We start from the raw sequence: 17,403 nt of genomic DNA on the forward strand, positions 1-17,403 counted from the left end.
CCAAACAGACAGAACAAAGAAAGAATATTAAAAGCTGTAAGAGAAAAAGACCATGTAACATATAAATAAAGGACAATTTTCAGCATGTGGAAACACACACACACACACATACACACACACACACACACACACACACACACACACACACACACTCCTAAATAATAAACGAACTGTGGAAGGTATCACAATCCCAGATTTCAGGTTTTAACTACAGAGCCATATTAATAAAAACAGAATGATATTGGCACAAAAGAGATATATCAACCAATAATATCAAATTGAAGATCCAGACAGAACTCTACATACCCATGTACACCTGCTTATTTTATTAAAAAAAAAAACAGAAATACACAATGGAAAAAAGGTAGCATCTTCAACAAGTGTTCCTGGCCAAATTGGAAGACTGCATTTAGAAGAACACAAATAGATTCATACTGATGACCTTGAGCAAATTCAACTCCAAACGTGTCAAAGAACTTAGCATAAAAGCAGATAACTGAATCTGATACAAGAGAAAGTGGGGAAGAGCCTTCAACTTATTGCACAGAAAAAGATAGTTAAACAGAACAGAGTTAACACAGTCACTAAGATCAACAATTAATAAATGGAGCCTCATGAAAATTAAAAGCTTATGCATAAGAAAATACAGCATCATTTGGACAAAGTGGCAGCCTACAGAGTGGTAAATTTTTTTTTTTACCAACTACACATCTGGTAGATGACTAATATTAAAAATATATAAATTACTCAAATTATTATCTATCAAAAAACAATAACACAATTAGAAATGGAGTACAGACCTAAACAGAGAATTCTCAACAAGGGAAACTCAAATAGCCAAGAAATATTTAAATAAATGTTTAGCTATCATGGAAATGCAGATCAAAACTACTTTAAGACTTCATCTTATACCTGTCACAATGGCTAATATCAATAAAATCAATGATAGCTCATGTTGTCAAGAATGTAAAGGGAAAATTCATCCATTGCTGGTGGGACTTCACACTTGAATACCCACTATGGAAATCAGTGTGTTGGTACCTCAGGAAAATGGGAATTGATCTACCTCAATTCAGCTTTGGGATTTTGGAGCAAGGCTCTACCATCATCTAAAGACAACTATTCTCTCTTTGAAACACAGCTCTTGGTCTTCTATTGGCCTTAGTGGAAATTGAATGTTTGACAATGAGCCACCAAGTTACCATGTGACCTGAGCTGCCCATCATAAGCTGAATGTTATCTGACCCACCAAATAATAAAGTAGGATGTACACAGAAACAATCTATTATTAAATGGAAGTGGAATATACATGATTGGGCCCAAGCAGTTTGTGAAGGCACAAGCAAGTTAGATAAAGAAGTTGCCCAAATACCTATGGTTTCTACTCTTGTTACAATGCTGTCTGCAGCCAAGTATACACCTATAGTCTAGTGAGTTGTGTCCTATGATCTGTTGACTGAAGAAGAGAGGACTCAGGCCTGGTTTACCAATCATTTTGCATGTTATGCAGGTGCCCTCTTAAAGTGGACAGCTGCAGCATTACAACCCTTTTCTAGGACAACCATAAAAGACACTAGTGAAACCTTCACAGTGGGCAGAACTTCAGTCATACATTTTGCTTGAAAGAAGAAATGGGCTGTTGTGCGATTGCTCACTGATTCATGAGATATAGCCAATGGATTAGCTGGAAAAAGCATGCCTGGAAAATTAGTGAGAAAGATATTTGGGGGAGAAGTATTTTAAATAGATTTTTACACATTGGCAACGGGCATGAAGATACTTGTGTTCCATGTAAATGATCATCAAAAGGTGACGTCAGCTGAAGAAGAGTTCAATAATGAAATAGATAGGATGACCCAGTCTGTGGACAATCAGCCTCTTTCTCCAGCTATCCCTGCCATTGCTCATTGGGCCCACAAACAAAGTGGCCATGCTGACAGAGATGGGAGTTATACATGGCCTTGACAAAATGGATTTCCACTCACCAAGGGTGACCTGCATAAAGCTGTTGCTGAATGCCAGATCTAACCACAGCAGAAACCAACACTGATCCCCAGGTATGACTGTCACCATTACCCAGGGTGACCAACCAGAGACCTGGTGGCAGGTTAACTACAATAGACCACGCCCTCCATCTATGTAAAATACTTCTTCCCCAGGTGTCATTCCCACTAATTTTCCAAGCATTCTCTTTCCAAGACCCTGACCATCCAGATAATCCATTGCCTATATCTCATGAGTCAATGAGCAATCACACTTTGTCCTTACTGGAGTAGATCCTTATTCTGGTTATGGACTTGCCTTTTCTGCACACAATGCTTGTGCCAAAACCACCATATGTAGATTTACAGAATACTTTATCCACTGTTATGGCCTTCCACACAGTATTGTATCTGACTTAGAAACTCACTTCATAGCCAGAGAAGTGCAACTGTGGGCCCATCATCATGAAATCCACCAGTCTTAACACGTTACCCATCATCCTAAAGCAGCTGGCCTTATAGAACAGTGGAATGGCCATTTGAAGACACAGTTACCACACCAATTAGTATAACCAGTATCAAAGAAAATGTAAAAAACATACAACAAATAAATTTCATTTATTTCACATTGTATCACATACTTCAAGTGATCTAAATATGATTTAAAGTAAGAAGCTATACATAAGATGTATGCCAGTTCTATAAAGTTTTTCACAAAACGACTTGAGCGTGTATGGGATTTCATATCCTATGGAGTCCTAGAACCAATCAGCTGTGGATACCATGTATACCTGTGTAATCACATATGTGCACTTTAAACTGAAAACCAGAATATGGTGGTCTATTTGTTCTGACTTGTTTGGTAATAACACTAACATATACCCACCTAATACTCAAAATGTTCGGTATTTCAGAAAGCTAGGAGCATTATAATATCATACAGTTAAATAAAAGAACAGCTCATGACCTCAGGTTACAAAATAGATCTTTAAGTGGAATAAATTTAGAAAGTATCAAGTCAATCACAGTTCTTTGAAAATGCAGATCCCATTTAAGGACCACTGATTTTTCTAGCTCCCCATCACACTTGACACTAGATCCTTCCTTCTTTTTCCAGTAACTCTTGTCCTCATCTCTCTCATCAAGCCCTAACCCTGCCTTCTAAATGTCACAGGCACGAGCTAACCTTTTCACTAAGATCTACAGCATTTCCTAAGCACCCCAAGTTCAGGCTTGCTCCCCAGCTGTGCACTACTCGTTGGAGAAAAACCCAGCAGCTTCCTGATGTTTCCCAGGATCCTGGGCAACAAATAACTCTGTATCTGCTGCAGTGACCTAGAAAAAGGCTGTGGTCATTGCCTCGAGTCTTGAAATAGTTCCAGAAAATTAGATTAGGAGGAAACTTAAAACCAATAGTGATTGCTTAGTTTCTCCAAGGCTCACTTTGCAATTTTTAATACCAAGTGCTTAGTGAGCCTTGGAGCAACAACAGTGCACCCAAGGAAATTGCCAGGGGCTTGTGGAAATCTTTGCCGTCTCCCACTTCACAGGAGCCATAATCTAGTCCACGGTCACCATTCCTATTAAGAGCAAATAGAAACACCCTTTGCAGTATCTTCTGCCTCACCTCTTTTACTATCTCAAGTCTTAGTCCTTTTATTTCTGATTTAAAAAAAACAAAAAACCTGAGAAGACTTGAACGGAAAGCAACGGAAAAGGCCATGTTCCTGGAGCTTCTGACTTTTTAAGGAAAGAAATCCAGGGGCCTTTAGTAAAGTACTCGCCTCACAAAAACAAGGGCCTAACTTCAGATGCCTAGCACTCACTTGAAGAGCTGGATGTCACAGCACGTCTCTGAACTCCAGGACTGGGAAGCCGAGACAGGTGGATCCCTGCAACTCAGCAGCTACCCAGGCTAACCAAACTGATGAGAGACCTCAAACAGTGAGGTGAGGAGTGACTGACAAGGACACTGCCGTTGATATCTAGTGTCCATGCTCATGCTCAAACACATACATGCATATTCATATATGTAGGTACACACACACACACACACACACACACACACACACACACACACACGAAGGAAAGAAATCCAAATACCATTATTAAGGTAAGAAAGCAAAGTCTCTTCAGAAGGTTCAAACACAAAGACAAAGATCCTAATGATGACACTATGGCAGAGACCCCAGCAGGGTCAAGGGACAAGGGACCCAAAGATTAACAATCCATTTCCCCATTAGCTCTAAAGGGGCAAAGGTAGGGCATGGCATTGCTGAAGTTTCAACAGAGGTGATGCTACTGAGGGAGCCTCCTCCAGATACAACTTGACAGTATGTCAGCTACTTTTGGAGCAGGTGCCAGAGACAGAGTCAGGAGCAAGCCAAAACAAATGCTATTGACCCGCTTCCTTCTGCCCTGAATTTCCGTTGGTACTTCCCATTGGCAGAAACTAAGCAAAAAAAAAAAAAAAAAAAAAAATCCAATTGTCAAGAAACCTGAGAAGAAACAAACTTTAGGGAAGAACAGAGGGGAATGGGTCTGATGTGTGAGACCAGAGGGGAGTGGCTGAGAAAGCCAGCATCACTCTCACAGACATGTGTGTACCCACACATGTGTGTGTGCGCGTACACGCGCGTGTGTGCGTGTCCTGTGAGATTTGCCTCTTAGCAATCGGGATGAACCCAATGTCTGCTTTGTTCTCTCTCTTCTCTTCCACAGGTGCAGTGATACCCCCAGGGCAAGTGGTGTTCTTTCCAATGGACACATCAGCCATTGTATTTTTTTTTTTTTTTTTTTTTTTAACTGATGCCCACATCAAAAACTTCACCTAAATATCCCAAGTTGCTGAATGGAAAGAAAAATCAGGCACAGCCCTTCTGAAATGAAAACTGCAAGATTACCTGCGGGATGAGGTGGAGCAGGGCATCCCCAGAGAGTGTCCCCACAGCCAAGCCCACGAACAGCTGTAAAATAAGATTGTAGCTCTCCTCACAGCTGTGGAAAAGGACCAACGCCGTCCCAAGCATGGAGCCCAAAGTCAGGAGTGTCACAGCCACTGTGCTGTAGCCGTATTCTAGTCAAAGGAGATGGCAAAGGCTGTCAGTGTGCATTGCTCTCCACTCATGCCTCAGCTAGCAGAAATGCCAGCTTCACTCTCCTATGGGGACACACAATGGTTTTATATGGAATAAAGGATTATTTTTATTTTTAAGGCAAAGAGTGAATTGCTGCGGTCTTCTATAACTTGCTATTATCTGGATGTTTGTTAGCTCTCTTCCCCAGAACTCAGTCCCCAAGGTGACAGTATTCAGAAGCTGAGGACTTTGGGAGGTCATTAGGTCATTGGGGCTCTGTCCCAGTGAATGAGGTAAGTACCTTATAAGAAACCTCCAGCAGGGGGAGACAGTGAGCTTGTTAAATTGTATGAACCAGAAAGCACACCCCATTACCACCACCATCAAACATACAATCTATCAATACATTGATCTTGGGCTTCTTGGCTTCTAGAACAGTGGGGGAGAAATTTCTGCTCTTTAGAAGGCACCCAGGGAAAGTTTTTGACCAACTAGGGCTTTGAAACAACCCTTTTGCTTTATTTAAAATCACTGTGGTAAGCAAATATCTACTTTACCTACCATCCATAGAGAAAGGCACATCTCCTATTGCTTAGTGCAGCACTGTCGTTGTTGAAACACTAGTGCTGATTCCATCTAATGACACTTTAAACACTTCAAAGGCAAGAAAGTTGTGCCGAGGGAAGTATGGGGCGTGGCTTCACTGTAGACCAGTGCTCAGGATCAGGCTGAGCACACACTTCAGAATAACTTCCTTCTAAAAGCTTTCAAACGGAGTGACAGTCTCAATAACCAAAATGAATGGCTTTATAGGTGGAAATTGACCCACGAATATGAACAATTTGTTTTGAGGGGAGGGTTGTTTGTTTTGTTGTTGTTGTTATTGTTGTAGATGTAAACATGTTTTTGTTTTGATCCCAAGTGTGAGATATGAAACAGACTTGTATGATAGTTTACAGCGTTTTTCAACTACAAACGGACTTGTGAGAGAACGGGTGCTGTTTGTCCACTAGAAGAGGAACTCGCTCTTGCAGGGCATGGACTTTGACAAACTGACAAACGTATAATATGAGCCCAAAACAAGAGGCTTTTTTGTCTTGGCATCATTCCTTATAGTTTGGCTGATCATCACTCCACTTCAAGACACTCCTAGAGAGAAAGGCTCCAGAGCACTCTGAGGTTCCAGCTGCTGCGGTTGCAGTCACCTTTGCTGAATTGCTGGTTTGCTATTTAAAGGGTCTGCTGAAATCCTGCTGACTATGCCAGTGGAATGCCTCCTAGAAACAGAGTTTTAAAAGGTCTAATTGTCCTGTTTCTATTAACCTCTTTTCTCTCCTATCTAAGGTAGGTGGGTTGGAGTGGAGGTATAAGCATTAAAGATCCCCAAATAAAGTAGGTTTGAAAAGTTCAAAGCCTGCAGTTTGTTTTTGAGACAGGGTTTCTCTGTATAGCCTTTGCTGTCCTGGATTCACTTTGTAGACCAGGCTGGCCTGGAACTCACAGGAATCCACCTGCCTCTGTCTCTCTGACTGCTGGGATTACAGGCATGTGCCACCACGCCCAGCTGAATATGAGCAATTGATAATATAAATTTCAACAGTTTGTATTTTAAATTCTTGCAAGAATTCTCATAACTCCCAAATGTATTTTATTTATCAAGGCCTCAAAATATTGTTTTAATAATCAGCAAAGCAAATGTGGTGGTTTGGATTGATTACCAACTTGCAGAATCTTGAGTCACCTAGAAGATAACCCTCTGAGTGATTTTCTAGCTGAGGTTCCCCATGGTGGCAAAAGCCACCTCAAGCGTAAACACCACCATCCTATGGACTGAGTGAATGAACTGAGTTCCCTGTCTTCTGACGTCATCCCTAATGTGAGCAAATGCCTCAAGCTACACCGTGGTGGGCTGTTCCCTGGATCTGTGAGTCAAAACAGACCTTCCTCCCCTAAATTGCTTTTCTCAGAAATTTTCTCACAGCAACTAAAAAATCAGCCAATACAGTAGTCATTTACGATTTTTAAAAATTATATATATGCATGGAAAACTTTATATACTTTTTCTCCATTAATTTATTTACTCACTTTAATCCTGATTACAGCTCCCCCCGCTTTCCAGCCCACCTCCACACACCCCTCATCCTCTCTCCCAGGTCCCCCGTGGGTACCAATATTCCCTGGCACATTAAGTCACTACAGGACTAGGAGCATCCTCTCTCACTGAGGCCAGACAAGGCAGCACAGTTAGAGGAACAGGAGCCAAAAACAGGCATCAGAGCCAGCAAGGGCTCCTGCTCCAGTTGTTGGGGATTCTACACGAAGACCAAGCTGCACATCTGCTACATATGTGTGCACAGGGCCCAGGACCAGTCCATGCATGCTCTTTGGTTGATGGTTCATTTTCTCAAAGAACCAACTCATGGTTTCATTGATTCTTTGTATTGTTTTAAATTTGTTGATTATTGTAATTAATTTATTGATTTCATCCCTGAGTTTGATTATTTCCTACCATCTACTCCTCTTAGGTATATTTGCTTCTTTTTTGTTCTATAACTTTCAAGTGTGCAGTTAAGTTTCTAGTATGAGATCTTCCTAATTTCTTTATGAAGGCACCCAGTGCTATGAACTTTCCTCTTAGCACTGCTTTCATTGTGTCCCAAAAGTTTGGAAATGTTTTGCCTTCATTTTCGTTGAATTTTAGGACGTCTTTGATTTCTCTTCTTATTTCTTCCCCGATCCAGTGGTCGTTGAGTAGAGAGTTGTTCAGTTTCCATGAGTGTGTAGGCTTTCTGTTGTTTCTGTTGTTGATGTCCAGCCTTAATCCATGGTGATCTGATAAAATATAAAGTGTTGTTTCAATTTTCATGTGTTGGTTGAGGCCTGCTTTGTGACTATATGGTCAATTTTGGATAAGGTTCCATGAGGTGCTGAGAAGAAGGTGTGTGCGTATGTGTGTGTGTGTGTGTGTGTGTGTGTGTGTGTGTGTGTGTGTGTGTGTGTTTGGGTAAAAGTTCTGTAGATATCTGTTTTTAGGTCCATTTGATTCATGACATCTGTTAGTTTCATTATTTTCTGTTTAGTTTCTGTCTGGATGACCTGTCCACTGATGAGAGTAGGGTGCTGAAATCTCCCACTATTAATGTGTGGAGTTTGATGTGTGTTTTAAACTTTAGTAATATTGCTTTTACTCGTGTGGGGGCCCTTGTATTTGAGGCATAGATGTTCAGAATTGTGATGTCCTCTTGGTGGATTTTTCTTTTGATGAGGATAATGTGTTCTTCCCATTTCTTTTGTTTAATTTTGGTTGAAAAAAATCTATTTTTATTAGGTACTAGAATGTTTATTCCAGCTTGCTTCTTGGGTTGGTTTTTTGGAAAGCCTTGTTACTGCCCTTTACTATGAGGTAATGAAGTAATATGTATCCTTTGTCACTGATGTATGTTTCTTATATGCCGCAGAGTGATGGATCCTGATTTCCACATCCATTCTATTATCTAGTGTCTTTTTACTGGGGAATTGAGTCCATTGATGTTGAGAGATTAATGTCCAATTATTGCTGGTTCCTGTTATTCTGATATTTGTGGTGGTAGATTGTGAGTGTGAGTGTGTGTGTGTGTGTGTGTGTGTGTGTGTGTGTGTGTGTGTGTGTGTTCTTTTGATTTTGCTGCAGTGGAGTTATTTATTCTTGTGTTTTCATGGGTGTAGTTAGCCTCTTTTGATTGGAGTTTTCTTTCTAGTTCTTTCTAGTATCTTCTATAGGTCTAGATATTGTGCATAGATATTGTATAAATTTGGTTTTGTCATGGAATATCCTGTTTTCTCCATCAATGGTAATTGACAGTTTTATTGTCTATAGTAGTCTGGGCTGACATCTGATCTGTGGTCTCTTAGGGTCTTTAAGACACCTTTCCAGGCCCTTGGCTTTTACAGTCTCTGTTCAGAAGTCAGGTATAATTCTGATAAGTCTCCTTTATATGTTACTTGTAGCTCTTAATATTGTTTCTTTGTTCTGTACATTTAGTGTTTTGATTATTCTGTGGTGGTAAGATTTTCTTTTCGAGTCCAATATATTTGGTGTTCTGTAACTTTCTTATATGTCTATAGGCATTCCTTTCTTTAAATTGGAGAATTTTGTCTATAATTTTTTGAAAATATGTTCTGGTTCTTAAAGCAGGGAATCTTCTCTTTTTTCTATTTCTATTACTCTTGGGGTCTGTCTTTTTATAGTATCCCTGATTTCTTGGATGTTTTGTGTCAGGAAGTTTTTATATTTAACATTTTCTTTGACATATGTGCCCATTTCTTCAATTGTATCTTCTATGCCTCAGATTCTCTCCCCCATCTCTTGTTTTCTGTTGGTGATGCTGATATCTGTAGTTCCTATTCTCCCCCCTAAGTTTTCCATCTCCAGGACTCCCTCAGCTTGTGTTCTCTTTATTGTTTTTATTTACATTTTCAGGTCTTGGAGCATTTTATTCATTTCCTTCACCTGTTTGATTATACTTTCCTGTATTTCTTTAAGAAATCTATTTATTTCCTCTTTAAAGGTCTCTATCATCTTCTTAAGAGTAGATTTAAGGTCGTTTTCTTGTGTTTCAGCTGTGTTGGCATATCCAAGGCTTATTGCAGTAGGATGGCTGGGTTCTGGTGCCACCATATTGTGCTGGCTCATGTTGATTATGCTCTTATACTGGCCCTCAGCCATTTAATTGTCCCTGGTGTTAGCTGGGTCTTCCTGGTGCCCACGGGCCTCATCAGGAAGGCAAGTAGAGCCCCCTGGGCCAGAGCTTGGATATTCCTGAAGTCTCACAGCCCTTCTAGGTAAGGTAGATAGAGCTATGGGCCATAAGGCTGGGTGCTACTGTGGCATAGTAGGCGTCCTTGGAAAGGTAGGTAGAGTCGTGGGCTGGAGGCTGGAACTCAGGGAAAAGGCATCAGCTCTCCTCTGCTCCTGTTTCCCAGTTGTACCCACAGGAAGGGGGTTGCTGTATGTGAGGGTGGGGTGTCCAACCTGGATGAACAGCATATTTTTAATCTATCTTATTGGGTTCTTATATCTCTAACCTTTCAAACACTTATTCCTTCCCTATGCCTTCCAACCCCCAACAATAGGTAGAAGAGAAAAAAACATTAGAGGGAAAGGAGAGAGTAGACCTCTGTAACCTACTTCCTGCTGATTAGGGATATTGGGTTCCTTGGGGCAAGTTCAATCTTGTTGTCAGAATATCCAACAGTCTAGCAAACCAGGAATCCATCCGCAGCAAAGGCAACAGCAAATGCATCAACTAGTGTGAGACGAGGGATGCAGCAGAAGGGAGCAGCAGCCAACACAGGCCATCATCAGAGTCCCTACAATTAAACTTTCAGCAGTTGGCAAAGATCACACCCCTGCCAGTGCAGGAGGCAAATCATAATTACCTCCTATGAAGCATCTTCTTATCCCACACTTGGGATTAAAACAAAAACTTATTGATATAATATAACTAAGTTTTTAAAGAAGCCAAAACTCTCACTATAGAAAACCAAGGAGGAAATGAAACAGTTCAGTAATTACAGTGCTTAAATCCAATTGTCATTTTAAAGATTGGTTTGTTTGTTTGTTTGTTTGTTTGTTTGTTTTTTAAGACAGGTTTTTCTCTATGTAGCCTTGGCTGTCCTGGATTCACTTTGTAGACCAGATTGGCTTCAAACTCACAGAGATCTACCTGTCTCTGCCTCCTGAGTGCAGGGATCAGAGGCATACACCACGACACTTAGCTTTGTTATTAGTTTTAATTACATATATCCATGTAGGAAGCAAAGCTTGTAATAAGCATTGGAGAAACCAAGATTGTCAATCTCACAGGTCTGTTCTCTTAACGAGGAATTATTCCTAGTCACTTAGAATACCCAATTGAAAAGTGGTCAGTCAATCTAGTGATTAGGAGGCAGACTCCACCTCAATTCCCCCAAGATCACAAGCATCGTTTAGGCCTTAATCCTGAGGTGACTAGAACACAGCCCCACAAAAGAGGCTCAATGAACTTTGTATCCTCCACCAATAAACTCTATCCTTGTGCTTATCACAAATCTTTCCTCTAGGCCCTAGGGTGAGCTCTGTTTATAAGCTAACAGAATTCAATACAATAGCTTATTGTAAAGGTCAAAGGTCACAATTTATACTATGTTTAAATGTATAGGAAAAATAAACCTTAGGGTCAGTGTGGGGGCAAGGGATTGCCTGGCCCAGTGCCCACAAAGATGGTACTACCCAGAGTTTAATTCTCCACTTAGCATGGATGGTCTCACTTCCAGAATTGGGGTGGTGGTAGGGGGGAGTGATTGAAGAACCAATCTCCCTCCAACTTAGACGTAAAAGCCATCTCATAGTTAAGACAAACTAGGTTCAGTCCTATTTATGATAAAACCTGTTTCTCAAGGATTGGTTCTATACTACCTGTTCCAGAAATGGCAATCATGTCTTTGTTTTTAAAAATAAATAATCATCTTGAAACTCTACCTCTGGTTTAAAAAATTAGTTCCGGCTGGGCAGTGTTGGCGCACACCTTTAATACCAGCACTTGAGAGGCAGAAGCAGGTGGATCGCTGTGAGTTCAAGGCCAGCCTCATCTACAAAGTGAGTCCAGGACAGCCAAGGCTACACAGAGAAACCTTGTCTCAAAAACCAAAACAAACAAATGAAAACAGTAGTTCTGGCTACCTTGTTATGGCTACCTGTTGTTATGACCACCTTGCAATCATGTCTTTGTTTTGGGAGATCATTGTGACTAATTTGTTATACTTATGTTCTGTTCTTGTTATCCTGCCTATTTTGCCCACCAATTTCACCATTTGGAAATCCCCTACCGTAGAGCTATAAAAACCTTGTCATCCTCACATCCAATGTTGACATATCCAAACCCCACCTTAGGGGGAGGTGGCCCGTGTACACAAATTTTTTTTAAAGCTTGCTTTAACTAGTTGCTTGCTTTAGCTAATTTGGCTACAATGATTTGGGTTTAACATTGACATATATGAATGTCTGTATTTATGTGCATCAATGTGTAGGTGTCTGTGTAGGCAATGGTAGGCCATTTGATATGGGTGCTGAGAACCAAGCCCAGGCTCTATAAGAGCTGTACACACCTCTGCCATAGCCTCTTAAATGTAATCTCAAAGAAAATATCTTATTTAAGTTTGTTATAACAGAAGAATGTTGGGAGAGAGGATCTTGAGTTTCCACTGCTAGCTGAGGAGCTACGGGTAGTTGATGGCTGCTGGTCACTGGGAGTCATGGGGTGTGGCTTCTGCTAGGTTTCCCAGGTTCAGCTAGATGGCTCCACACTCATTGGCATAAGGGGAACACTAATTAGATTCCCTGTTAGGTGTTGTTGTTGCTGTTGTTGTTGTTGTTGTTGTTGAAAAGATCAGGAAGTTAGGGAATGTTATAGTGGACAAGGAGAATTAGAGGTAGCTATCATCAAGACACATTGTATACATGTAGGAAATTGCCAAAGAACAAATTATAAATATTATTTTAAAGAAAGTAGTGTTTCTTTCCTATCATACTTACACTTTTTTAGAAGTATCACCCTTCACATCATGTCATATTAATGATGAAAGGGGGGGTCACAGAGCAATAAGCTTGAGGTTTTAAGAAGAACTTTGTTGACTCCCAGTTCTCACTTTACAGGGGAAGGGGGAGTTGGTAGTGTAATGAGGAGAGGAAAAAAATTGTCAGTCCTCTTAGGGCCTCTCCATAGTGGTTTAGGGAACAATGAAGAGCTGATTTTGTCAGTTTGGAAATATGAAAACTCAGCTGTTTCATAGCAATGTGAATATGCCGAGCACTGCTGAACTATACAAACAAAAATAATTAGGGAGTTGAGAGAACAGGCCAATGGTACAGTGTGTGCTTAGAGTTTACAGGGCCCTGGCTCCTTCCTCTGTGTCTAAAGAAAAAAGTGAAGATAAATTTTATGGTGTGCATATTTTATAGCAATTAACTTTAACAACTGTAAGGATGGCTGGGATGTTCACCTACCAACACAGCTGTTTTATTTCATTCTAATTTATTAAGAGCACAAAGACTCCCAGGTTATGAAAACATCTTTGAAGATTTTCATAGCCCTCCATTCCCAGCTGGATGCTATTCATGATCACCATTGTTATCACCTAAATACATAAAGTTATTAGAATTTCAACATGGGCAACTGGAGGTTTTCAGAATTTTTTAGTAGTACCGACAAGAGACTATAAAATGTCAAAACACTCGTAAGACAAGTGAAAGTCTGAAAATGTCTCACATCCCATCTTCGCTTTGTTCTTCAGGCAGCTGAAAAGTGATACAGCAGAAAAATGGATGTGTCATAACTTTGGATCTTCTAAAAACACTTTGTGTTCTCTGTGAATTAGATTTTACCTTTTTTCTTGAGTGGCCTGGAAATCATAATGTCTCTGATGTGCTGTAAAAGCATTCTGCTGATTTACCATCAGCTCCAGGCCAAGAAACTTGGGATATTGACTGGTGTCTGATGACTTAGCCACAGCTTTTGTCTCAAGATTTCCGATGAGAACAGCCCCTGAACTATACACTAAATCCTTGGCTTTCCTGAGCAGCTACTTTAAGCAGGTATGAAATTTGCACTCAATGTGGTCATATGCTTCCTTCCAAGAATAAAGTTGAAAGTTACACTTTTAATGGGATATTTCTAAAGATTTCCCTAGAAAAATCTAGAAGTTTATATAAAAATGAGGATAAACCATTCATCATTGTTTTCTGTAGATCTTAAGTTCAATCAGCTTTTCTATAAGGGGCTTGGATGCACCAGGCACCAGAACAGGTGGTGGGAGTATGAACATACTCATGGGTTCTCAGAGGTACCACACTTCTGTCCTCATCATTTGTGTGTACTGAGCATACATGTTGAGTTTCTTGGCTCCTCACTTTAATGAAGTCTTTCTTTCCTCCAAGTAGGCATAACATGCTTCTGTTCACATTAAACCTTCAAATGAGCTACTTGCTCAAGAATCAATTGCCACTTAGTGATTAGTAGATGGATAATTCAACTTTTTATTGGTAGGCATATAGTCTATCACAGAAACCAAGTATATAGCCCAAAATATGTATATTCGCATATGTTCATATATGTAATATGTATGATCACCAGTTTAACGGTAATGCTTTAGGTTGCATATCTTTACTATGTCATGACTATTTTTAGGCCACCATTCTAGGGAGACAAGGGTCATAAGTATATAGACCGTTGGTGTACTACCCATGTTTTTGTACTCTTAATCCAACTTATAGGTCCTCTATAAAACTCAGTGAGAAGGCTTGTCTGCTACAGTAACTCAATGGGATCCAGGAGAGGGTAATGATTGATCCCTTCACTTTCTAGAGCCACTACCATTCCCAGAAGACTGTCATCCCTCTAGAATGAGCACTTCCAACACAGACCAGCCCATGTACCTTCATTTGCCCCATTATGTCCTCATGTTGAAGATGTTTCAGGGTGTGTGGATTACTGAAAACACTGTACAGTATCACCCACTTCATACTGAACTGAAAACAGCCAGCCCCAAGAACTAGAAAATTCTCAAGATCACACAGTGCCCGAGAATGAAGGATGTATCTCAGATAGATATACATTTCTGACCCCAATATCAATGTTTTTTCTTTTACTATGTCACTTCTGAACTCTGGTGTGTGTGTGTGTGTGTGTGTGTGTGTGTGTGTGTGTGTGTGTGCGCGCGTGCGCATGCGTGTGCGTGTGTACATTCAAAAATGTGAAGGCTAGGATCAACACAGGATGCCTTCCTCGATTTCTCTGTCATTTTTTTAAACAGGGTCTCTCACTGAACATCGAACTCATCAGTCTGCCTAGATTGCATCCGTGGGATCCTCCTGTCTCTGCTTCCCCAGAATTGTGGTTGCAGGCACATGCCACTACACTTGGTATTTTTGCATGGGTGCTAGACCCAGTTCAGGTCTCCTTGCTTGCCTACTTAGCACTTTACTGATTGATTCTTCTCCAGACCCCTTAATCATAGAATTTTAGTTGCACCTAGGCATTGTGTCACATTCCTATAATCCCAGAACTCTGGGAGACAACAACAGGCAGATCTCTGTAAGGCCAGCCTGGTTTACAAAGTGAGTCCAGGACACCCAAAACTACACAGAGAAACTCTGTCTTGAGAAAAAAAAAACAGAAAAAAAAGAATTTTAAGTTGTTTTATGGTTTGGTCAAATATGATGAACAGAACCTATTTACATAAATTATATACAAAATATCAAATATTATTTAAAAATCATTCCATATGTTCACACACCTCCCTAATCCCAGCACTTGGAAAACAAAGTATAAGGATCACAAGTTCAAGGCTCACCTGAGATACAGAACAAAACTCCACCTCAAAAGTAACAATAAAAATTCACTGAAAAGCACCAGAACCAGCAGAAACAGGGACTCTAGTACTGGCTCGTGGGCTTGGCTTCCAATGTCATCATGTTAACAAGTGTGTAACTCTTAGCCCGTGGCTTAACATAACCATGGCTGTGCTTATTCATTTCCAAACATGGGAATGAAAGCAAGCATCCATGCTCACTATATGGAGAATGAAATAATTGGTAATATTTGGAAAGCGTATAATGCTTAGGATAGCTCCTGTCGCACAGCATTCTACGTTTTCTGCTATTACTACATGCATTGCGCACATGGGTGAGGAACTCAGACTTACTCTCCAGAGTGGTGGGTAGGGGCTTTGCTTGCTGGTCCTTGGGCATTTGGCAAGAACAGCTAAGCTGTTGCTGGATGATTCCTGGGCTTAGCACCTTAAAGTCCTCCTTAGAGATGAATGGAGTAGTATGGTTCTGTAGAAATATCTCCACCAACTGCCCAGCAGAGAAACAAGCCTGTGTGAAGAAAATACATAGTTAAAACCCCCATCTTTTAATCAGATACAACAGCTACTCAAGGAGCCATAATCACACAGATGCATGAGGACATTGTTGTGAGTGTCCTTTGCATCGTTAACCCTTTAGTATCCTCCAAGGTTTACTTTAAAATCTGTAGGGTCGAGGAGAGGAAGCGGGGATTTAGCCATCAGAAGAGGTCCAAGATTTCTGAGCCAGGAACACCGAGGGCCGAACATCACGGCAGCAGGAGTGCTCCACGGTTCGGAGGGACCAGGGTGCGGAGGACCTGCATGCCCCTGCACACGGGAGGAGTGTGCATTTTCTCTGATCGGAGCGGCAGCGGCAGAGGCAGCAGCACCAGCAGCACCAGCAGTGGTGGCTGAGGTTTGCAGGTCATAGCCTTCCGGTGGAGGCGATTGGTGTGGTGGCTGGTGGGAGTTGCTGCGGAAGAGGGGACTTGGGGCAGGATTTGGGTCGCGTGGAGCCTTCGGACCCAGACTAGACTCGGCGGACAGTTCGGCCCCAGAGTCCCGGGTACTGGCCCAGCCCAGCAAGCAATTCTGCCCGAGGCACTAACTCAGCTTTGGCCACAGCTCCCCTGCTGTGGCGCAGGCTTAGTTGAGCATGCAGCTCCACACTAGGCAGCACCTCAGCTCAGCGGCAGCTCCCATGCGGTGACACAGTCTGGGCGGAGCACTTGGTTCCAACACAGGAGCTAACTCAGAGCAGCCGCAGTTCTCCTGCTGTGGCGCAGGCTTGGCTGAGCACTCAGTTCCACCCTAGGCACCACCTCAGCTCAGCGGCAGCTCCCCTGCAGTGACACAGTCTGGGCGGAGCACTTGGTTCCAACACTGGCGCTAACTCAGAGCAGCCGCAGCTCTCCTGCTGTGGCGCAGGCTGGACAGAGCGCTCGGTTCCACCAGCTCTAAAACTCTGGTTGCACATAGTGTGCAGTTTGAATCCAGAATTCCTGGCTAAGATTGGTGGTCAGTTCGGGCCCTGAGTCAATAACTGACCACAGCACGCACTTTGGGCCAAAAGGCCCTAGTGGAGCTTGGTGCGTAGTCCCAGCCCAAAAATTCTGGCTGGACCCTGTGTGCATTTTGGGCCCAGAATCCCTAACTGAGCTTGGCAGACGGTTTAGGCCCTGAGAATCTAGCTGAATTCAGCCCGTGGTTCGGGCCCAGTGTTCCTGGCTGGACTTGGCAGGGAACACAGAAGGCTGTGGATACCTTGGCCTGACCCAACACTCATTCAGAGACCCAGAACAATTGCAGGATCCACAGCACAGGGAGGCTGAAGATCACTGGCTGTGAGAGACCAGAACAACAAGGCTAACCTCCTAACATCCACACAGTGAAGCTTTGAGCTCCCAGCCTAGGGAAATCGTGAGAAACAAGTGAATCTATCGTCAGACACCCTCCATCCAACTCTGGAAGCTACCCAA

The 17,403-nt window shown here is 41.8% G+C and overlaps 1 protein-coding gene across 1 annotated transcript in view; it reads right to left on the bottom strand.

Annotated features, from left to right (window-relative positions):
• Positions 1–17,403, bottom strand: part of Slc39a12 (solute carrier family 39 member 12) — a 91,671-nt gene that overhangs the window by 40,428 nt on the left and 33,840 nt on the right. The window contains exons 6-7 of the mRNA XM_051151296.1: positions 15,779–15,953; positions 4,886–5,058 (exon numbers count right to left, since the gene is read on the bottom strand). Coding sequence (XP_051007253.1) covers positions 4,886–5,058; positions 15,779–15,953 — 348 coding nt within the window. The remainder of the gene's footprint in view (positions 1–4,885; positions 5,059–15,778; positions 15,954–17,403) is intronic.

Source organism: Acomys russatus, chromosome 9 (genome assembly GCF_903995435.1).
Source record: "Acomys russatus chromosome 9, mAcoRus1.1, whole genome shotgun sequence".
NCBI classification, from domain to species: Eukaryota; Metazoa; Chordata; class Mammalia; order Rodentia; family Muridae; genus Acomys; species Acomys russatus.